At 36.8% G+C, this 24,684-nt stretch overlaps 1 protein-coding gene across 1 annotated transcript; it reads left to right on the plus strand.

Moving 5' to 3' along the window:
- Nucleotides 1-8,221: 8,221 nt before the first annotated feature.
- On the plus strand, nt 8,222-9,536 carry LOC145055553 (protein LIGHT-DEPENDENT SHORT HYPOCOTYLS 3-like). The gene has a single exon (XM_079003916.1). It carries the CDS (start codon nt 8,683-8,685, stop codon nt 9,271-9,273), a length of 591 nt encoding a protein of 196 aa, XP_078860042.1. The 5' UTR covers nt 8,222-8,682; the 3' UTR covers nt 9,274-9,536.
- The last annotated feature ends 15,148 nt before the right edge of the window (nt 9,537-24,684 follow it).

Consider the following 24,684-nt stretch of genomic DNA (forward strand, 5'->3'; position numbering starts at 1 on the left):
TATGAATTTAAAAGTGAAAATTTTATTTGAATTTCCGGGATGTTACAAGTTGGTATCAAAGCCTTGGTTTGAGGGATTCGGGCATACTCTCGGGTGTGTCTGAACTCAAATCGAGAACTTGGTTGACTTTTCCATAAAAAGAAACATTTAAAATAAGGATTTTTAATAAAGGAAAAGGGAGCGGCGCGTGCTATCAGCCGAGCTCAAGTAATTATTCCCAAAATACTCATACATGCTATATATTTTACACTATGATATGAGAGTCGCATGCTAGATTAGGACTAAGGATCTACTCAGGATTGCATGATAGGCTGCTAGGAGAGATGCCTTTATATGCCTAATGGTTTGAGCTTTTAGAATTGCATGCTAGTATGGATTTTAGATGATTAGATGGATTGACCTGATTTGGGACGCCTTGTAGCCTAAGAGGAATTGGATGTTATACTAGATTTGGAATCTTTCTTGGTAGGAAGTGAGCATGTGATGTCCTCTGTTTGGTTGTGGCTTGGAGTGTTACTGCATGAATGCTAGTTGCTTTGTGCTTTGAGGGACCCTTTATGATGTGAGTTAACTATTAAGTGAATATGTTAAGTCACACGTTGTATAGGCTAAATAATCTCAAAGTAATGAATTTGACCCTACTACATAAATCTTGTTTGAGTCTAACTATTACATGGATGAGTCTTTTACTTGATGGATTATCTAAGCTTTGTTGCATGTGATTGTATTCATGAAGTTGTTAACTGACATTATTGGGAGTTCTTCAGCAGCTGATGGCAGGGTGAGGTCGAGAACCTAGGATGTGATGTAGTGGGTTGGCTTGCACTATTTAGTGATGGGTATTCGTTTGAGAACGAGTGTATAAGAATGGATAGGAAGGATGTGGACAAGAGTAATTACTTAGAGAACCTAGGATGTGATGTAGTGGGTTGGCTTGCACTATTTAGTGATGGGTATTCGTTTGAGAACGTGTGTATAAGAATGGATAGGAAGGATGTGGACAAGAGTAATTACTTAGAGGATCTGAGATGATTCTTGAGGAAAGTATGGATAGATGTGGAAGATAACATTAGGACCATACTACTGGAAGCACATGATCCATCCTCGACTCGAGGAAAATTTAGGAGATTCTAAGGAACTGGTTAAAGAAGATGGCATGGTTTGGCACCATGATTCATTTCAGTGTATTTTCTCCTTTATCATTTTATCGGGAATGGTCGTTCAGGCTGAGGATGGGTCTGGTGATTGTTTGGGCCTTAGTGGTCATGCATGTTGGGTTTTAATAGTGCATAACCATGAGAGGCAGTTGATTTTGAGGTCTAGAGGGCCTTGCTCAAGTAGTGACAGTTGAGTCGCGAGACTCAAGAAGGAAGCGATTGTGATGAATGGATCGAGGATTGCATACAAAGGTTAAGTGATCGGCAGATGGATTAGGATGTCACTATCATTGACAGGGGTTATATACTTCCCGCTTTCCATGTTTGGAGGAAATAAAGAGTAGACATGTGATTTTTAGAGATGGGATGTAGTCCTGACATGAGTCTAGAATATTGTGGTTTTTCTTTGTCGACAAGTATGGCTGTGTAGGAATGCTCAAAAGGATTTTTGTATATGGTTGCCTTGAGATGAGATCAGGGGTCTGCTTTCTTGAATTTAGTTAGATCAAGTGCTAGTTGATTGTTTCAGGAACCAAGGGAAGTGAATCAGTAAGAGAAAATTTTGTTGTCTCTAATGTATCCTGTCTAAGAGAATGATGTTTCTTATAATTATGAGTAATGCTCGCGATGAATTGTTTGTTGGTGAATTAGGCGAGGTGTGTGGTAGTTGATTTGTTTCTAGATGGAGAAATGGTGTTATGAATGGACATAATTATTATTCATGCATCTGCATGCGATTATGATGTTAGAGGCGGTTATGATTGGAAGGTTTTCGAGGTCTCCATCTGAGATCCATGATAAATTTGAGTTTGCTTGGTCCTTACCTACATGACTCACTTATGTTGTGTTATATATTCTAAAGATTCGGGGATGCCACGCATCCGGTTGAACCGGTTTGAGATGTGGTTTGTCTGCAACATCATTTGATGGTAGTTCGAACCCTAAGTGGGGGGAGAACTAGTTATTTTTCTTGAAGGATGATCATTATGTTTGAGTTTATGATTTCAGAATAATGGGTCTTAGGGATTTACAATTCGAGTATGTGAAACTTTATTTTAGGATTTGGTCAGGACGGAGGTGCATAACAAGTTAACATCAGATGTATGTGTTCAGGAATGCAAGAGTCATCTTTGCGGAAAGAAGATGTTGGATAAGGAGCTTGTTGTAGCCAGTGGTTCCTCTCGAAGTGTCACCGAATAGATCAAGAGGTTTTTGGATGCTCAGTTTAAGCATCGAGTGCCGAGGGATTCCTCAACTCGTTGTACCGATTGCTATACATGTTCTAGCATGGGCAATTACTGATCGGTAAATCAACTTAAGAGTTTGGTATGTTTAGTTTCACATGGGTTTTGTTCAGTGGTGTATTGGGTTATTGGGTTAGTTGTCAATGCATTCTCGATCATTGGTCATTTCATTCATCATCAAAAGTGGAGGTTCCTCGAAAGTTTCGAGTTGTGTCAGTTGAAGTTCAATGGATGCGTCCACCTATCCTCAAGTTCCGTATGTTTCATATTTTCTTTGGTTTCTTGGTGTGTTTAGCCTTAATTGTGGTGTGGAATTTTGGTTCATAGTAGGCTCAAGTTTGGAAGTTGTCCTTGGTTATTGGCAGTTCGGATGTTAGGGTAACGTTGTTCAGCATTGTAGGTGTGACCTTAATGTACGTAGAATCTAATTTTTGGCATGTTGTGTCGGTAGGATTTGTATTGGGATTGATACAACTAAAGTTTTGGCAACATTTCTAGATCACCTTGGAAGTTTTCTCGAGCTGCTGTGTATAAGTGGGATCTGTTCAGATTCAATCGAGGTAGGGGTCTTGTATCGGACCTTCATCAGGATCTTTCTGTTAATGGTTGAGGTTCTTCATTTTGTTTAATCTGTTGGTAGTTCATCCTTTGGGTAAGGTTGTGAGGATGAAAGAGTGCAGTAGATCCGGGGTTGTTTATATTTCTCCCTTGGGGGTGTAGATTGTGATATTGCCTTGATTAGGGTCAGGAGAGGTGCAAGTGGTCTGAATAAGATAGCATGAGATCGTTTGGCTAGTATTATTAGCATGATTATCATTTGGTTTATAGCCTCCGATTCGGAACAAGCGTGTGATCGTCTATCTCAGTCTTTGGTTGTGTGCGACCATGTTTTCATATAGTTTTGCATTGATAACAGTCTATGTTGTGAATGGAATTGTGCGTGATAGAAGGGTATGACCCATGTTGTGTTTGGTTAGCATTGAGAGGGTTGTTTATTTGGTCTCTGTAAGTCGATGGACTGATGGTTAGGTATCTTTAGGCCCATGTGGTGTTGTTCGTGAGTCTTTAGGCTATGGATGTGACGACGAGAAAATCGGTTTAGTGTCGTGAGCTTATCTTTTAGTGGATAGTTGGTGTCACGATGTACTGTGAACCAGTGGTTGTATGATTTATATGGTTAAGACCCAAACATCTTTTGATTGAGACTCTTAGCTGTCGGATCGTTAGCTTTCTTGGCTTATTTGGGTGTTAGTGCATTGTAGGAGTCAGGAGATTCAGTGCCTAGCTGGTTTGGATTATGTGGGAAGTTAAAGGTTGTTAGGAATAATAGTTGTGCATTAGTAGCCGCTTGTAGATTGTTTGCATTATGAACTCTGTTTGCTTGCGAGTTGTCTGTCCGGAGTTTGGTTACCAATGTTGGGCATCGGTTATAGAATCTCAGGTCTTGAAGTTCATTGTCAATGTCTCGAGTAATTTTTCAAGTGGGGTACACCTGAGATGATATGGGATTTGGATGCAACGTGAGAATTTTTGGATTGACCGTCCTTATGCTCGTGGGATCAACATGTTGGTGATGACTTGTTAGGAAGTCAAGTGCGTATTTTAGGTTGTTAGGCGCAACCTCCAAATTGGGGATTTGGTGTAATTCACTATCGGTATATTTTGAGCATTCCTTCTGCATAGTAGAATGGTATTCTCTAGTCAGAGACTAGGGGATGGTGCGATGAATAAATGATCAGCAGCTCTAGGGAATAATTTTTGGGGTTTAAATTGATGGGTTCATGCTTTCGGGAAGTTTCCTGCTTTGAGTGGTTATCGCTGTGATATGAGGTCTTTCAGTTGACAGGAGTAGGTAGTTGTTTTAGTTCTTAGGCAGAGCAGTTAGGCTTCCTTCTTTACCTGAGGACAAAGTGTTAAGGTTCATTCCTTTTGAGGTATAACCAATTTCTGCCAAGACGGGGCTTGGCTGGCAGGTTTGGAAGGCGGTCGTCGGTATGGGATGATTCTTTAGCCTTAATTAGAATTCAGGAAGTTCGGGTAGGATCGACTAGCATGGAAGAGGAAGTAGTAAGGAATGATTTTGAGGACAAAATCTAATCTAATCAAATTAAGGGAGAGTTGTAACACCCTACTTCGAATTGTTTCATAATTTGGTGTCGTGACCTGAAGAACAGTTATGATAAGGCTTTGGGCCTTAGTGGAGAGAGATATCCAGGCCCCTTTGGATGTGGGTAATGTCGATTAGGTGATCCGAGAGTTCAGTTGGTGCTTTGGAGCCCATGGGTATAACCGTAAGTGATAGTTCAGTCCTTTTATGAATTTTAGATTTATGTTCGGAAAGTTTTAAGGCAAAGTAGAGTTGATAGGATTGTAGAGATTCTCAACACCTTTTGTGGATAAAAAGATCGTCGAAAAAAGAGTTAGAACGAAGACATTATGACCATTTGAATTTAGGAGGGTTTTGGGGCTTAGTCTAGTATACTGGACGTACCTGGAGTACGCTGGGTGTCCTAGGCATGCATGGAGTGCGTTGGGCGTACACGATCAGTACCCAAACCCTATTTCCATGGTTTGAGCCCTATTTAAACTCCTTAACTTTCCCAAACCCATTCCATTCTTAGGCTCCACCTTTCCAACACCCTCCCTTGAAATCCTAACCCTAGTTTGACCCTTGTGAGCAAAACGAAGGTGTTTTTAAGTGCCTTGGAGTGTTCTTAGAGAAGAATGTGCTCATTGGAGAAGTGTTGCTTAAATTGGAGAATGTAGATCCAGACTTTTTTCACCTTGATCTTTCTTCTGTTGGTATAAAGTTTGAATCTTGATGATGCATTTGATAGATCTAGCTACTCTTAGGTGTTACGACCATCAGACCCTTTGAGACTTGAAGACTAGGTCTTGGTTGGTTGGACCATTCTAATGGATAAAGTTGGAAACTTTATCCACTATGGAGTTATTAGGAACCATAAAAATATCATCATGATGGGTTTTGATGAATCATGCTTAAGTTGATGTTCATATTATAGGTTTAGATGGATAAAATCGGGTTTTGGGTCCCATTAAGACATGAAAAAGCATAAAGTTTGCAAATTTATGGCTTAATACACTTTAATAAGCTTAGATCTAAAATTAGACATTAGGTCTTAACTGATTAAGACCTTAGAAAGAGGTTTTGGCCAACTGTAGCGTACGCCAGACGTACCTAGATGTATGTTGTGCGTACGCGTGTGAGGTACCGACTATGCAAGGGTCATGATTACGTCGGGCGTACTGTTGGTACGCTGAGCGTACTCACCAGAGATGATTTTGGATTTTTTAGCCTCGGGCCATTTCAGACTTAGGGACTTAGGATTTTGTTGGGCCACAAGCTTTTCAGTGGTGGGCCTTCTTGATCTTGGGCCCATTTTGGATTTGGTCTATCTTCTAGGCCTTGGGGCTAATGGTATTTGGGCATTGGTGGGTTAGGCCCAATAAGGCAGAGTTTGCATCCTTTTTGCACTTAAGTCTAAATTTTGGGTTTTGACTCTTAGTTTAGATTATTGACCTAATTTCTAATTAGGGTTTTATACTTATGATCTAGTGATAGAATTTCATGAGTCAGCAGCCCGAGTGTAATTTGATATCTTCAGTCTCAGGTGAGTTTCCTTCATTGTATCTGTGAGTCGAAGGCACCAATGTCCACCCACTAATTTAAGTTTGTACTATGATGGTTGTCTTCGTGACAATTGTCTGTTATACATGTATTTGTTTGATGTCTCTGCGACTCTTTTTTTATGATATTGTGTGGTAGTGGTAGGGGTGAAATTGACCCGATACCGGTTGAAAAAGACCAAGGGGTTGAAATATATTCCCAGTACCGGTTGAAAGAGACCGAAGGGATTGAAATATACCTAATACCGGTTGAAAGAGACCGAAGGGGTTGAAATATACCCAAAACCAGTTGAAAGAGATCGAAGGGATTGAAATATACCTAGTACTGGTTGAAAGAGACCGAAGGGGTTGAAATATACCCAGTACCGGTTGAAAGAGATCGAAGGGGTTGAAAGCACCCATATATGCTTCTCTGTTATGTATGTATGATATGACGTATTTTGGGGTAACTCACTAAGCTTTGTGCATATGGTTGTCAGTTTATGTTTCAGGCACTTCTAGCTCGAAAGGGAAGGGACCGGCCTGATCACACCGTATCCACCTATGATTTTCTACATCACGCGATTTTGGGATTTTTACTTTGATAATATGTTATTATGATATACTACCGATTATTTTAATATGATTACCGTATGATTGAAATGAATTTAAAAGTGAAAATTTTATTTTAATTTTTAGGATGTTACATCGATTAACTGCAAGGATCCAACTACTACTCAAAGATCGATTTGAGATCAGAGTACCATCAACTTCGGGTCCAGGAAGAAGATGTTCCAAAGACGCCATTACAACTCGACACAGTCATTACGAGTTCATATTTATACCTTTTGGATTGACCAATTCCCCCACACTGTCCATCGATCTCATAAGCCGCGTTTGCAAACCATACATAAAGAAATTTGTGATCCTATTTATCAATGGCATATTAATATACTCACAGTGTGTCACTTCTCCAAGTCTAACACCATGAATCATAGCTCAAATGCTACAAGTTGTCATTGATAACTTGTAGGATTTATAACATGGTAAGGCTCAAACCCAAAGCTACATTGATATATGTATAACAGTGTTAGATTTTCAATAAAGCCGATATGAGGATTTTTTTAGAGTGGCCTTTAACAAGTTAATGTATATATTGGTTTCAAAAATATATTATTTTAGATAAGCATTTGTTTTTTTTTGCAACTTTCGTGTTGTGGTTGTAACATTGAAGATGGTGAGTTTCAGAGAACAATTTTGATATGAAGATTTCAAAATGTAAATATTATATTTGTTATCAATGGTTGGTGACAGATGGATATCGAAAACCATTGTCAAATTCAGGGCCGATTCAAGCTAATTTGAAGTCCCCGACAAAATAAAAGAATAAGACCCTTAACAATAATTTTTTAAACAAAAATATAATTAATTGTATAGATTGCTGAAGAATCCATTGTAATTTCTCCATCTTCTACATCGATTTTAGCTCTAATCGCGTTTTTCCTTTTTTCGGTGTTGTCTGCGATGACTTAATACCAAACGTTTTTTCTTATAATAATAAAAGTAAACACATAACAAAATAGATCCTACAAATTTGGAGTCCATGGGCCATCGCCCTTGTTGCCTCACCCTCTGATACAACCCTCTTCAAATTCTATCTTTATTCCCAAACACAATTCTAGAATGAAGAGTTGATACATTGGAATATCAACAACTTTTGGTAGATCAAATAACACCTTTGTTTGTCCCATGTGTGTGTTTGTAGAAGTCGTGGAAGAAAAATTGAAGAGTTGAAAAGGAAAAGGAAAGTGGAAGAAAAATTGAAGAGTTGAAAAGGAAAAGGAAAATAGGGAGAACCGGAGAAGAGAGAAGGGGTTGAAATGACATAAAGGCTCTCACACGAGCAAATAGACGTTTAGGGAGGGTCGAGGGATGAACAATGCTAATTTCGTTTAAATTAGGAACCAATTAACCATCCTTACAGAATCGAAAATTATGGACTAAAGGTATTATAATTGACAAACGTCTGCAATTTATGTACTAAAGGTGTTATAATGCCAAACGTCTTATAATTATAATAATAGTATTTTAGGTTAATATTTATTTTTGAGTTGAACTACAGTTATGGTAGTTTGCTTGCCTTGCCCTATTGGAGGAAACCCAAAATCAAAGTATTATTATTTACACCATTACACAAAGACACGCACCTATTCTATTCTCCCAAAACTTTCTTTTAACATCCATTTTACCTCAAACATTCAAGAAACCAGAACACTCTTATATATCAATCAATCTCTCTCTCTCTCTCTCTCTCTCTCTCTCTCTCTCTCATCACAAATATGGTAACATCAATCAAACCCCTTTCCATGTAGTGGTAGTAGTACAAGACCAGTCTCTTCTATTTTCTTCTTCAACATTTCTTGCCCAAAGAAAGCTACCTGTCTTTGTTTGTGGGTGTGCTTGATCTAGCATCTGATTATCTGTTTCTTTCTTTTTATGTACCATGGACGTGTGTTACTGCTTTTGTGATTAGCAAAGAAACCCTAGAAGTTGCAGGAAAGAGCAAAAAGAAACCCTAAAAAGAGAAACCGTATCAGGAAAACCCTAGATCATATCAGATTCAAGAAAATCCATTTTTTTCTTTCTCTAAAAGAATGGATCTTTACCCTGAAGTGGAAAGCTGCAACAACTCAGATAACAGTCATCACGCCATAAGCAGTTTGGTCACCGCAGCAGCTGCCTCTTCACCATCAACCACCTCCGCTCCAAGCCGCTACGAGAACCAGAAGCGTCGAGACTGGAACACGTTCGGTCAGTACTTGAAAAATCACCGTCCGCCGCTTTCACTCTCCCGGTGCAGCGGCGCCCATGTTCTTGAATTCCTCCGCTACCTCGACCAGTTTGGAAAGACTAAAGTCCATACACCGATATGCCCGTTTTACGGGCATCCAGACCCTCCTGCCCCTTGCCCTTGCCCACTTCGGCAAGCATGGGGCAGTTTGGATGCATTGATTGGCCGACTTAGAGCAGCCTACGAGGAGAACGGGTGGCCTCCTGAGACGAATCCTTTTGGGGCTCGAGCAGTGAGACTGTACCTGCGAGAGGTTCGTGATTTGCAATCAAAAGCAAGAGGGATCAGTTACGAGAAAAAGAAACGAAAGAGAGGTCCAACACACGAACATCATCAGTTGCCAAGCTTTTCAACATTCCAAGCTCTCCCTCTTCCACCAGGAGATCACATCTAAACTTCAAAAAGGGAAGGAAAAAACAGAATTAATACACGTATTATATTATATTATATTGGATCTTGGTATAATCTCGATTTAAATTTCTTTGATATAGTGTTCCCGTGTGGGATTATCAAAGATTACCTGCCTGTTGGTGCCCTTGGCCTAGTTTTACTTCTATCCTTTTGGTGTAATCTAGAAATGAATTGTAGCAATGCAACTATGAACATGGCTTACGTTAATGTGTAATTTTATTTATGTAAGTGGTTGATTAATCTAAATGCTTACATGATACCAGAAGCAGCAGCACTACTACTAGTAATTATTGACGTTTAGTGGTTGCAGCAGTTTTAGTAGCAGTAAATGTACTTTCTATTGTATTTATGAAATGGAGACAGAAAGTACTTCAATATGTTCTTGGTTTCAACTAATAGATTGATCGAGTATCAAACTGCTAGATCTTGTGTTTCTTTCATTCTTTGACCATGCTTTAATTTCAACATGTTCGAAGATTTGCTCAATGGAGTGATGCATAATTAACTTAAAACTTGAATTCTTTTTTTTTTTCTTAAATCAATTAATAGTAACTAGCAAGAAGCTAGGAGTACAAATTGAGGAGCATTCGAAAGCTGGATTACTAAATCAGCACTTCAACTTGAGTTCAATTAGCAGGTTTTCTCTTTTTCTTTTTTGGACAACACGAGTTCATTAAAACTTAATTAACATGTTTTCTTGTTTAACTAAAGTTTTAGTGGGAATAGTAATGCTCAATAAGTCAATATGTCTCTAACTGTGTCAAATAATTTTATTAAGTTTACGGACCAGGAAAAAATTTGCTTTTAGCAAAGAATACTACTTATCGCCAATCATCTTTCCAAGGTTGCAATAAATGGAGAAATTAAAAAAAGAACATGAAAAAGCAAATCTGACGGTGTTTGGATCATAAGAATTCTTACATGAGATACTAAACGTTTGATTATGTTCCATTCGATTATCGAGTGGAATGTGAGTCATTATTTGGTGTTGTCGTTTCAGTATGAACCAAAGAAGAGAGTGATCAAACAAATTGGCAGACAATAAATAATTCTTTGTTGAGGTAGACCTAAAGTTGAATCCATCAATTCTGTTGCATAATTTATTTATGTTTTGTTTTATTAACTAATTGATGTCATATATATACATAATTATTGTCATAAGTTTTAAACAATTTATGGTTTATAAGAATAGATTAATGAAGTGGGATACTGGTACTTTAGAATGCAATAGATTAAATTCAATAATAGGGGGATTATTTAAAATTTTTAAAAATATATCAGAATTTAATAGTTCGCATTCAATAGATTTTAAGTTTACTAGCCATTGAAATATGAATGGAAAATAACCTAATTTCTTTAAATATATTTCATTAAACTTTATAGAGTGCAAAGTAAATATGAATGAAAAAAAAATTAATTTCTTTAATTTCTCTAAATATATTCAGTAAATTTTATAGAATGCAAAGTACCATAAGTAATTAATTAGTAATATAAATATAATAGTCTAGATAGCTTGGTGGTGTCGACGTTGTTTCGCCAAGTGGGACTAGCCCATTTGCTAGCGGTTTTGTCTCTTATATTGGAGGTCTCGAGTTCTAATCAAGAAGTTGACGGTTTCGTGATATTAACTGCTAATTACTAACCCCGTCGTTCAAAAAAATTGATAAATTTATATGAAAGAAACATAATTCGAGTAATGATAATCCACTAAGTTTTATAGAGTTTAATGTATTGTTCATGTCAAAACGTGGTGAAATCATATAAAATGTGGTTGAACACAAACTTTATTAGAACTTGACGTATTTAAAACACTTTGAATCGATTAAATTGAACTTTGTAATAACTTAATCCGCTTAAAACACTGTGTGTGGTTGTACACAATCTTATATATAGTATGTAAATACATATATGATTTATATTACACAATTATATAGTTAAAATAATAACAAATATATGTTGTTAATGATAACTACATATTTGTCACTAACCATGGAATAATATTTCTTATACTAATTTGACATACAAAATTGCAGTTATCGTAGATCATATTTGAAAAAAGGCATCAAATGGAACGCATATTTTAATGGCTTATTGTTGCTATGTGGTCTTCCAAGTACGTGGTAGACAGCTATCGACAACCTTCCCTAATGAACATCCAGGAAGACATGCTACAAAACAAGACAACTGATAGGTTAGAAAGTCATACTGAATGTTAGATCCCTGTCTCCAATGCTTAAGTTAGATGTCACTTGAATCTATAAACAAGATTTGCAAATAGTTCCATGTCCTGAAAACGTTAATTTATCATTATGTCATCAAGGGTTTTTATAGGCATCTCTATATTCTTTGGAATAAGGTTTACCCAATAGCTTGCCTTACCTGGGTAAAGACAGCTAGGTTATGTGTACTGCTTTATATTTTACTATTGCCAGGATCCTCTAATTGCATGACTTCTAGGATATGTATTATTTCCCACCTTTTGCTTGTTGTGTTTTGGTGTTGCCTTAAGCGTCGATTACTTTGAACATTTGTACTTTGTCATTTATAAACTGATATGTTGTGGCCAGGTCAATGTTGGTTTGGTAGGACAAACTGTTGTGGCTTATTTATAAACCGATCTGTTGTGACTAGGACGATGTAAGTCTGATGAGCCAACCCGAGTACACCATTAAGCCCCCATTCTAAAGGGTAAAAGAATGGCGCTAAAATTGTTTTTCCATTCAGACTTTTAAATCTTTCTCGATAAGTGAAACGTCTTGCGTGTTAATTGTAGGGTTCATTAAATAGTTTCGCCGTTCGTCAGTCACGTCAGTTTTATTTGATTAGATTTCCTAATTAATGCCTTAACCAGTCTCTTATTTTATATATTGGGTAAACACCATTTTAGAATCTTCTAATTTCTGATCTTTCTTGCTTTTCACGTTGCTTCTGCCATGGCTTGTGACAGGCCATCTATTTCTTCTCAGGTTGACAGCTTTACACTAGATCAGTATATTCATGAGTACCAGCTTTCTTCGGTACATGACATTGCCCTTCCTTCATCATATTCGTGTATTCTTGACGCTCGTGCTGGTAAGGTAGGGTTTTACCTTATGCATATCGTTTGTGGCTTAAGGCTTCCTCCTATAAAATTCTTCTTAGAAGTGTTATATTTCTATGTAATCCATCTTATTCAACTTTTCCATAATGATGTTTCAAATCTTATTACCTTTGAAGCTTTTTGTGTATCATGTCGCATTCCTCTGCATGTGTTACTATTTTAGTATTTTTATCGTTTGAAAAAAAAAATATGGAAATTGGTGTTCTTTTAATAGCCATCATTTCCAACTTTCTCATGATCTTCTTGGTACCAATGGTGGATGGAAAAGCAAATTTTGATGGGTTGATTCAAAAAGCCTTTGCCTCCCTAATGTTCTCAGTCCTCTGCCTAACTTAGACGACTAAGTGCCATTGATAGCAGACTTGTTTAGGTATACCCCTTTATTTTCCCTTGATAGCATAAAAAGGTACTTTTTCCATGAATTTGTGTTGGCTCTATGTCATATGAGCTCGAATTGGAAAGCTCAAAATCAACTACCAGTGTTATTAGTTAGTCGTCTGTGTTAGTAATAATGGCTTTATGCTTCTTGATTTAGTAATGTATCCCTACTTCTTATTTCCAATTTCACTTGATATAAATGTTGTTCTCCTGTTTCTTTTTGCGCATTTAATGTTGTAGGGAAAAGTAAATTCACTTTTCATTTGTCTGTGTATATATCTGGTGAAATATTTCCTCAAGATATTATGTTGGAAGACGTGGTTTCAGATAAAGGGTCAGACCTGGTAGTTCATCTATCCAGGTCACCTTTGCAACTACCTGATTTGGGTCAGACGTGTTTTCAGTTGAACAAATTCTAGGAACTTCACCAGTTTCCTCTGTCGATACTCATTGCTTTTTCCTTTGCCTTTGGGTTTTGAAGCTGCTTTTTCTTTGGTTCCTACCACATCTCGTAAATGCAAACGCTCATCAACACCTCACCAGTATGAATTTTTTTGCGCGAGCTAACGGCGTCGCCTGTCTCCTTTCCCCCACATACTTTTTGATTTTCAACTTCTCGTTGTTGAAATTAAAAAGATTTTGTATCATTAGTTTGTTTTTTCTTCTGCTGCTCTCAGTTCTTAGCTTTTATTATATGTTGTAGAGGCTTGCTCTTACTGTCTTATGTTACAAAAATAGTTGGATGAAGTTGTCGCTCTATTTGTCATGTTGAAGACATTATTTCCATTGTGAATGGTGAAAAATCTAAGTTGTTCGACGGATTTCTAATTTTATGTGAGCGGTATCTTTCTTCCGAAGTTAATTTGCGAGCTGCCGAAGGTATGAAATTGGATGGTGAAGACATGTTATTTAGAGCTAGTTAACTGCACGCCGAGTTGTCTCACTAGTATCGGGTCGCCTCTGAGAGGATAGTTTTGTTGGAGAATCAACGGCCGCTTTTGGGAAGTTGATTACGAGGCATGTCTTTAGGAGAACCAAGTTCTCCGGGCTCATCTTGTTTTCGGATCTCTATGAATCTCACGTTTTGTGTTGGTTATGCTTCTTCCTTTTTGGTGTAATTGCATGAATCAAAACTATGGTTGCTTGCAAGCGTAACCATTTTATTTTCTTTGTTCTCTAATACCCCATATTGTATGTACTTGGTGATTAGAGTGATCCTTTCGATGTTTATTCCATGAAACTCTTCTTTTCCTTAGTTGTTTCATGTGTTTGACTTCATTTGAAATCGTACTAATATCCATTTTGGTGGTTTTATAATGGAATTTTACAAAATTGGGCTATTGACATAATCCTTATGTGCAATGTATATGTTAACATGATTGGGTGGGATTGTGTCTATCATGTTGTTCTTATTATTATATAGGTTATATTGCCATAAAAATGTGATGGTGTGACTTGATTCAAGACCATGTCATATGCTTATTGGGTTGTTGTTTGTCCCATGTAGGTTATATTCCTTTGAATATGCGATGGTATGACTTGCGTCAATACCATGCCATATGCCTACCAGGTTGTTGTTTGGCTCGTGTATGTTATATTGCTTTGAATATGCGATGATATGACTTGCATCAATACCATGCCATATATGCCTATCGAGTTGTTGTTTGTCTAGTGTAGGTTATATTGCTTTTAATATGCCATGGTATGACTTGTGTCAATACCATGCCATATGCCGACCAGGTTTGTCCGGACATGCTCATTTCAACCATCATTTGGTTCGATTCGTTGTGCTCTTGCCAAGATCTGTCCATATTCATTCATTTCGACCACCATTTGTTTAGATCCGTTAGGCTCTCATAAATATTTGTTCAGATCTGCTTTACTAATGCTTAGATCTCTGGATCCACTTCATATTATGTTCAGATCTCATGATTTGGTTCGTTTTTGTTCATACAAACATGCTTCAGTTCTGCAAATATCTCATCAGATCTATTTCATTTTGTGTTTTGGTGATATCTTTAGCATGTTGAGGAGAATATAACTTTTTATGAATTTTGTACCTTATCTCTAGCTCAAATATTATCAGGAAACCCTTTTTAGCTAAGGTTTTCTATATATCATCTATTCTTTGAAGAACCTATTTGTAAACACTGCTATAATGTTTGTGCATTTCATAAAACCTCCAAGAGTTTCGTTGTTGTTAACCCTCTTTTTGCCAAAACAAATTCATTTATTTCTACCATAAATGGGCTATTTTTCGCAAGACCATATAGCTAATCTACCGGTCATTTCTCGCGTGTTGTAATTCGGTCTAACTAAATACGGTTCAAGAAGATGTGTAGTGGTCCGATCCACCCGGCGTTTTCAAAAGGGGGGAGGGGGGAGAGAGAATATTAGTTCACTTTCGGCACTAGAATCCTGATAGTCCCACTACTATTTCAGCCTGCATCATGACAACAAAATGTGATCAACCTTTTAGTTGGGTCGTCATTTATGTTGCTACACAAATATACATTCATAAACACGAGCGAATGAGGCACAAACATGCAAGTACAATCCAATAGACAATGAAGTCGCAACTTCATTGCCGTTAGCATGGCAAATATGCTAGCATGACACTTATGCTAGTATCTACAACCAATCTTGCAACAAAACATGCAAAACATTTTCCATTTATCTTAAATCATTATCAAACCGTGAAAAAACCTTACGATAAATTACAAACAACGAGCCTTATGCTAAAAGTCATCACCCACGAAAGCAACCCTCCAAAACCGATGACATTATCATACACAAGCTTATACATACCCTTTGTATCAAATCAAGAGTACAAAAAAGCAATCCACACTAATTTATACAAAGAGCAACCCCACATATTCATCATTTCTCATTTTCACCCTTTCCAAAAAAAGGGGGAGTAAAAGGGTTAATACGACACTACGCAGAGTTATTATCTCCAATAATAGGGCTAACCTGAACTATAAGACAAGTTCATATTGTACATGATAATATCCTTGAAATATAAAATCATTATTGAAGAAACAGCCTAGCTACCCAACTAACAACAATTTCACTGATTGGCTCTCAGCAGCCCTGCATCCCGGTTCTCAGTAGCCCGATTGCACGGCTCCCAACAACCGTTCTACCTAGATCTTCTTAACACCGTTGTTTCCTAGCTTTTCTCACCAGCTTCACAACCCACCTCTTCCTAGCTCCCAACAATATCACCATCATCTAGTTTCCTAGTGGTATCCATGTTTCACAACAAAACTAAACCATTTTATTGCAACACAAGCAGCTTTGCTACATGCCTAAGTATCTCTTGACTTATAGTCAAGGAAATCAGGCACTTGTTACCATTATATTACTGCTTGGACTGATCACCCAGGACACACTATATGATTGAGGGCTCTTAGCTCCACCTACAAGGTTTAGAAGGTTCAGAACTTTTTCCTTGAGTTGCTTTTCTTATCAGCCTAACTCCATTATAGCGACAAGCTCCATCTACAAGGTTTGGAAGGTTCATAACCTTTGCCTTGAGTTTCTTGGTTTTTCAGCCCAACTCCATTATAGTGGCAAGCTCTGCCTATACAGTTCAGAAGGTTGATAACCTTTGCCTTGAGTTGCTTGGCTTCTAAACCCAACTACATTATAACGGAAAGCTCCACCTATAAGGTTTATAAGTTCCATAAACTTTGCCTTGAGTTACATGGCTTCTCAGCCCAACTCTATTCCTGTGGCATGATCCACGAACAAGGCTTAACGGCTCGCAACCTTTTCCGATCCATTTCCACACGATGCTATCCTTCATGACATTTTCACGATCGCTGACTGCTAAGCCCGATCCATTTCCACGCGATGCTCTCTTGTATGACGTTTTCGATAGGTTTTATAGGTTATAAATCAAAGCATGAGGCAAAATAACTTAACCCTTAAGTTCACATGCAACCTATTTGGATCTAAGTTTTCTCTATTGATAGTTATAATCTAAAGAAGATCAAGAACCCTAAGGAATCCCTACAATAATTGAAAATTATAGTGGATTAGGGTTTACATACCTTTTGATTATTATAGCAAATAATCAAGTCAATTCCTTTCTTCAAATGTGTTGGAAAACAAGCACCAAAAATCCAATGTCTTTAATGGTTGGAACCCAAACCATAGCAATTAGAACACATGAGGAAATAGTAAATGTAGTAGGAAATTTAGCTATTACTTTGGTATAAGTGATGGACGACAATGAGGAGCCAAGAGGCTCTATTTATAGCTGATACAAAGAGCCTTGGAGCCCCTAATTTGAATATAATACTATTATTTCAAATTTGATAATTATTCAACTCCCTAATTATCTTTAAGGATTAATCTAAAACCCTTAAAAACTCCCAAAAACCGTTCATGACCCATGGAAGGTTCTGGAACCTCTCTTGTTCAACTGTTGAACAATTATCGCTTAAGTCCCTACACTTTTAATTAATCCAATTAATACTAAAATTAATTCCAATTAATTTCTGATTATTTATTACTTAAATAATACTATTTCTAATTAATATATTAATCTCATAATATATTAAAAAATTACTTATTGCTATTTATTAATCATATAATAAATTAATAAATCAGTCTCCTTTTCTCTCTCCAAAAGTCATTATAGTCAATTACTACTTTTGAGGACAACCCAAAAATGATTTTGCTTTTACTTCAAGTCATTACCAATTTAGTTATTGACTTAGAAACCTTAATCAAACAGTCTCCCACTTGGATAAGTCTACAACTACATTTCAAGTATAGCTACTAAATTAAACAACAAAGTGTGCTTTCCAAAGCAACTGCCGAAATCTGATCAAATCAGACATTGGCCCTAAGATAAGTGATCAAATATTTTTTTGCTCTTCACGATATCGTATGGACATGAGAAATGGATTACAATTAATCTCATTGTCCAAAATTATGCTTTCTGATTTCCTGATTTGTGATGACGTCGTTAGACTATTAATTAAACAAATCAATTTAATCGTAACTTCGACTAGCCCTATAATGTCAACACCAGTGTTGCAGAAATCGGCCTTGGCGGCCGATTAATTGGCGATTAAACGCTTGGCGGCCTTAAACCAATTACGATTAGGGTGCTTGACGGAAATTGGTCAAAATCGGTCAAAGTCGGCCTTTGCGGTCCTTGGCGGTCTCGGCGGTCATAGGCGGGAATTTTTTTTAAAATTCAAAAAGTTTTAATTTTCAAATTTTACACCAAAATTTTAAATTTTTAAAATTTTAAAATATTAAACTAAAATTTTCAAAATTTTAAAATTTTAAATTTTAAATTTTCAAATACTTAGTTTTTTAGGGAATATTAATTTTTTAAATGATTTTATTAATAATTAAGGGTCCCCGATTAATCTCCGATTAATCTCTGCCTAGTCCGATTAATTGCTTATCGCCAGTCGACCGTTGAGTTACCACCGAACGATTTTTACAACCTTGTGTATAATACCTTTTGATTTTCAACCCTTCAGGAAAATCTGAAATCATTCACTCTAAAACTCAAACTGGATTAGAAGTCAACATATTTGCTTCAATGCTTCGAAATTAGAGAAGATATGAACCAGAAAGAATGAAAAAAAACTGATTACTTTTAAACAACATCAGATATATAACATATAGATAAAAAAAATTATATTACCTTCTGATTTTCATCCCTATAACTCATCCCAACATCTAGCATTCGAAACCTTACTCCTAATTTCAATTTGCTTCAAATTTTCGAAGCCCTACAGCCCCCACTCCTGTTTGTGATTCACTGATTTTTAAAATTCATGAAAAATGAAGTAAGAAGAAAGATGTGTGAGTTGAAAGCTTATGATTGAACGATCAACTTTTGATTTTCGAGGATTATGGGTTTTATTTTGAATGATTTCTTCTAGATTTAAAAAAATAAGAACTAATAAAATGTTTCTGCTAGCCATCGTTTGTTTCCCATGCCAAAATCGTAATAACTATCAACACGAACCAGAACGTCGATTCCTTTTCCCAAAGAACTTTTGATTCGCGCTCATTTGTTTTCTGATTTCAGCGTCGTATCCTTTCTCGGCCGATGCATCATACATTTTGTAACCTAATTACCTAATTGGCCCAAAAATGAACAAAAGCAAATAAAAAAAATTTAATAATTTTTAGGCTCTTAATTGCAGTGGGCCCTGTTCATAAGCACCTCTTGAACACCTCTTGGGTTGGCCCTAACAACAAGTTCGATGGTATATTGAATACAAAAAAAAAAGGACCAAATGAGTAGAAACGCAAAAGTTAATTACCCTCAAGAGTCATTTTTCCTTTATTTTAAAAATAATTGGTTTGCAAATTATTATTATTATTATTATTATTATCTGGTTTGTCATTTAGTAAGCTACAAAAGTTTACTTTGCCATGTATTTTAGAACGGTTGGTTTAAAGGGTAGAAGTTAGTATTAGCAAGTTATTAGAAATCGTCAATATGGATATTAACCTTGTGGTTTCCTATCTGCAACACCTATCGCAAATATTATTTTCAACCCTTATAAGAATTACGTTTTATTTTCCTTTTCAAAGATATTTTTTTTGTTCTAATGATATAAATTGCCGTGGTCATATATTTGATTCACTACCATCGTCAAGTTATCCATTATTTAGTATTTTTGATTTTCAGTGTCCATAAATTTTTGCTGAAAACTATTTTTCTACAACCTTTTTTTTTTTGGCAGTGTCACTTAAAAGTTAAAACTTTGTAAGGATTATCACTTAAAGTTATACAATACGCTTGTCCTGAAAAAAGTGCAAAAATGTGTTTAATTAAATCATTAATTAATAAGATAAAATTGATATACTATTACATAATTAGGTCTAGAGAAATAAAAAATGTATAAATATAGGTACATAGTGTCCTCACTAAAAAGGAAAGGAAGCAAGAAATGAGAAGTGACTTTACATACAACGTGTGAAATGTCATATCCTCCAAATTTCTGCCCTTTATACGTTTGATGAGACAAGACTTGCACACTTGTTATGTATCTAAATTTATTTAAAATAACTTTTTCTACGTTTGTTATTTTTTCGTAAATTATACATTTAGTCCCTTCAGTTTGATCCAGTTTACACTAATGGTTCTACTATTGATTTTGTAACATTACCGGTCATTATGGTTATCTTTCGTTGCGCTCCACGTTCCTTAGACTACTGTTAAAACTAACCCTTTGGCTCTTACTTTATTAAATATGATCATTTTGCCTTTGCCCCGCTCTCATCTTTATTCGGGACAAAAGTTGTAACATTTTTAATTTTTTTTTGGGATAACAATTAAAAATAGTAATATATTTTCGGATTTGTATATATATTTGGTCGTTGAGTTTTTTTCGTCTATATTTACCACTTTAATTTGTTAAACTATACACATTCAGTCCCTATGATCGGCTACTATAAATTATCAATGATTTTTCTTAAGGTTTTTCTCACGACATCTAACGTGGACGAGGTGTTTGGAGCTTTTGATACTTATGTCTATCGTGATCTCGACTACTTGGTTGTTTAGGTCATGTGTTCTGAACGTTATATCTTCTTCATACAATCTCAGATTTTAACGATCTTTATATCCATGCGTTCGTATTTTAGTCTACTATGACTTTCGTTTAGATTACTCCCAACATATGTAACATATGTTGGGAGTAATCTAAACGAAAGCTGTAGTAGACTAAAAAACGAACACGTGGATATAAAGATCATTATTACTTTTTAACGGGAGTAATCTAAACGAAAGCTGTAGTAGACTAAAAAACGAACACGTGGATATAAAGATCATTATTACTTTTTAACGAGAGTAATCTAAACGAAAGCTGTAGTAGACTAAAAAAACGAACACGTGGATATAAAGATTATTAAAATCTAATATCGTATGATTACGATGATCAGAACACAAGACCTAAGCCAAACCACAAGACCTAAACAACCAAGCAGTCGGGATCGTGATGGATATCAGCATCAACAGCCTCAAACACCTCATCAATGATTGTCACACGTAAGATGTTGTGAGAAAAACCTAAAAAATCATTCATAAGTATTGAATGAGTGCAAAAACAGAAATGACTTATTTTGAAACAAAAACATATTAAGGACTAAATGTATACAAAAATAATGACTAAATATGTACAAAATGAGAAATATATTACACTATTAAGTCATTTTTTTGGCTAATTTGGAATAAATGGTCACAATGACTGAATGTATATATTTTAACAAGTTAAAGGGTAAATATGGACGAAAAAAAAACAAAAACTCAGTTACCAAATATATATAAATCAAAAAAATATATTACCCATGTAAGTCATTGTTTCTTAAAATTTTAAAGATTTATTTATCACATAACTTCTTAAATGGTTCACGTGGTTTTTTAGAATTTTGGTTTTAGTCTCAAAGTCATTTTGTCCTCATAAAAGGTGCTTATGGTTTTAATCTTTATCATGGTTGGTCCCATATATAAAAAATTTAGATTACTTTTAATTAATTTTATATTTTTTCTTTAAACAAAAAAAAAAAAGACAATATCGTCTTTCGTACAGTTAGGTATTCAATAATTATAAAAATGTAATTATTTATGAATATTTCATTCAAATATATAAGATTGAGATTTTTTTAATAGCATGAAAATATATTCAATACTAATATAATAATTAAAAAAAACCATAAAAAAGCAAAACTAGATTTTAATTATAAAAACATTCTTATTATTTTATGTTTTCTCTTTTGTTCTTAGAATTTGTTAGTAATAAATGCATATAATACATCTATACATCTATATATTAATGATGAGTTTCGTATAAATGACAGAACATGTGAGTTGACTACAATGTAGAAAACAAATATCCAAAACACAAATAATAAAATATTAAACATATAGAATAATATATAAAAAAATAACAAAATCATAACAACATAAAATCATAAAAATATAACAATTAAAAAGAACACTTTTGCATTTATCAATTATTTAAATATACAAATAAATATAAACTTTTTATGATGTAACGACCCAATTTTCAGGTCCAAAATTTTCATTTTTAATTGATTGACTTGTAAAAACATTTATAAGAAAACACCATATAATCATAACTTTTCATAAAACCACAACTCATGTCTGAAAACCATTCACAAAAATAAGAATAACGTCAGAGTAAAATCCCAAGAAACTCTAGTGCGGAAAACCAACAGGTGTGTGTATGATGTGCCGCTACCGCGCCAACTCCTTTCTCTTTACTGAAGAGGTACCTTAAACCAAAACTGTAAACTGTAAGCACGAAGCTTAGTGAGTTCCCCCATCGTACCACATACCATACAATGATATAACATACATACTGCCAGGCAATTCTGAGGTGTCCGACCTACCCGATACGACCATTCTGGGGTGCCGACCTACCCGTGTCAAGTCATTCTGGGGTGCTGACCTACCCGTGTCACGCCATTCTGGGGTGCTAACCTACCCATCGGTCCTAACAACCGAACCTCGGGGACTATTCCACCCCTACCACTACTATCACATATATCATAACATAAACATACCATCAGACATATCTAGGGTGTCCGAACTACCCTTCGGTCCTAACAACCCAACGTGAGGACTATTCCCCTCCTACTACCGCTATCACATATAACATATCATGCTAGCATATAAACATATCATCACATACTGTCAGACATATCTGGGGTGCCTGACCTACCCTTCGGTCCTAACAACCAAACTCTACTACTATCACATATAACATATCATGCCAGCATATAACATATCAGGTAGTAGCAAACCTAGATGACATCACAAAGACAATCATCTAACATACAACTCCTACTAGTGGGCCGACATTGTCTCCTTAGACCCACTGAACTGGAAGGTAACTCACCTCGAACAAGTAGCTGTTGATAATCTGTGCGGGAACCCTCTGTCTGCTGCTGCTCCGGAAATCCTCTGGCTATAATCCCCACATAACTCTTAGTCAGAAACTGATATCTACTCTTGGGGTAAAATGACTATTTTATCCCCAACCAAGTCCAAGTCAAAGTCAACTTATATTTGACCCGACTCGCCGAGTTGGGCCGTCAACTCGTCGAGTCCCTTTCCTTTACTCGTCCTTATCCACGACTCGACTCGTCGAGTTTGGCAACGACTCGACGAGTTCCCCTTCTTTATGAACATCAATGAACCTTCATCCGACTCGCCAAGTCGGATGAACACTCGTCGAGTTCACCTTCATCTGATGAACAAGTCCTGACCGTGACTCGCCGAGTTGTATGAACAACTCGTCGAGTTCATCTTCAAACATAAGAAGATTGCCTTGGACTCGCCGAGTCTGTTCTAGTACTCGTCGAGTCCCATGAACTCCAGGTCTAAAACTAAGTCCAATGTGTTGGTTCACTCTTTCTGTCCTGCTACAACCCTTCTAATCACCCAACTGAGTTCTTTGACCCTCAAAAGATATGGGACTCAAAGCCTTGGACTCGTCGGGTCCTAAGAACGGACTCGCCGAGTCGATAATGTCCATGCTCTATTTCTTCGATTTCTGATGTACAACCTTTGACCACATGATAGATCCAAGCCCCTAAACTCGATCTAGCACGTAAAGTTTCAAACTTTACATGCATGCATGTGACTTTTGAGCCAAAAAGGCTCTAAAATGACTCTTATGTTGCATGGGACCTTCCTTGGGTGCAAAAGCAACCCAAATCTGCTTTGTGACTCCTTCCAAGACTTAGATTTGAAGTCTTAACCCCCAACCATGTTTGCAATCATGGTTGGCTACCTCATATGGCTTAAAAAGCCCTAACTCTTCACCAAAAAGGGATCTAACAAACAAGTAAGAAAGGTACAAACTTTATACCTTTCAAAGACTGCAAATGATGAACCAAACTCGAATCCTTCAGTCTCCTCTTGATCCTTTTATGCTCTTCCTTCTTCCTTGAGGTCAAAACCCACAAAAATCACTCAAAAGCCTTAGATCTTGCACCAAAACACTTAGGGTTTGCTATGGAGGATTTCTGGGAGCAATAGGGATGAGTGGAGACTGAAAGAGATGATTAAATAGGGTGCAAACCCTCAGATTAGAGTTTTTGTCCAGTCAGAGCCTACTCATTGAGTCCGGGACCCGACTCGACGAGTCCATCACTTAAATCTCGCGTCCGTCCCGCTTCTACTCGGCGAGTTGGTCTTTCAACTCGCCGATTCCCAGGCCAAAATTGCAAAACTCTAAAATGAAAATACATACCAAGAACCATGCGCTACAAATCTCCCCCACTTATTTTAGACTTCGTCCTCGAAGTCTGCTGCTTGTTCCTAGAAACGCTCTGGGTAATGCTCCACTATCTTATCCACCGGCTCCCAATTCCATTCCGAGCCCTTCCGGTGTTGTCATTGCACCTTCACGAGCTCCTCTCTCTTGTTCCTCATATCCTTCGACTTCCGGTCGAGGATTGCCACAGGTCGCTCGATGTAATTCAGGTTGTAATCGACCTGAATATCCTCTAAGGGTACAACTGCTGAGTCGTCCACCAGGCACTTCCGCAGCTGGGAGACGTGGAAAGTGTTGTGGATCTGGCTGAGTTCGGCTGGCAGATCCAACCTGTACGCCACCTTGCCCACCCGGGCTAAGACCCTGAACGGTTCAATGTACATGGGGCCCAACTTGCCCCTCTTCCTGAATCGGATGACGCCCTTCCATGGCGACACCTTCAAGAGAACCATATCCCCGACCAGGAACTCCAGGTCTGATCGGCGCTTATCAGCATAACTCTTCTGCCGACTCTAAGCAGTTTGAAGCCTGCTCCGGACCTGCTGAATCCTCTCTGTCGTCTTGAGCACCACTTCGGTGCTCCCCATTACCCTCTGTCCAACCTCGCCCCAACATATCGGGG

This window comes from Lactuca serriola, chromosome 5, assembly GCF_051521515.1.
Source record: "Lactuca serriola cultivar US96UC23 chromosome 5, Lser_US96UC23_V15, whole genome shotgun sequence".
NCBI lineage: Eukaryota > Viridiplantae > Streptophyta > Magnoliopsida > Asterales > Asteraceae > Lactuca > Lactuca serriola.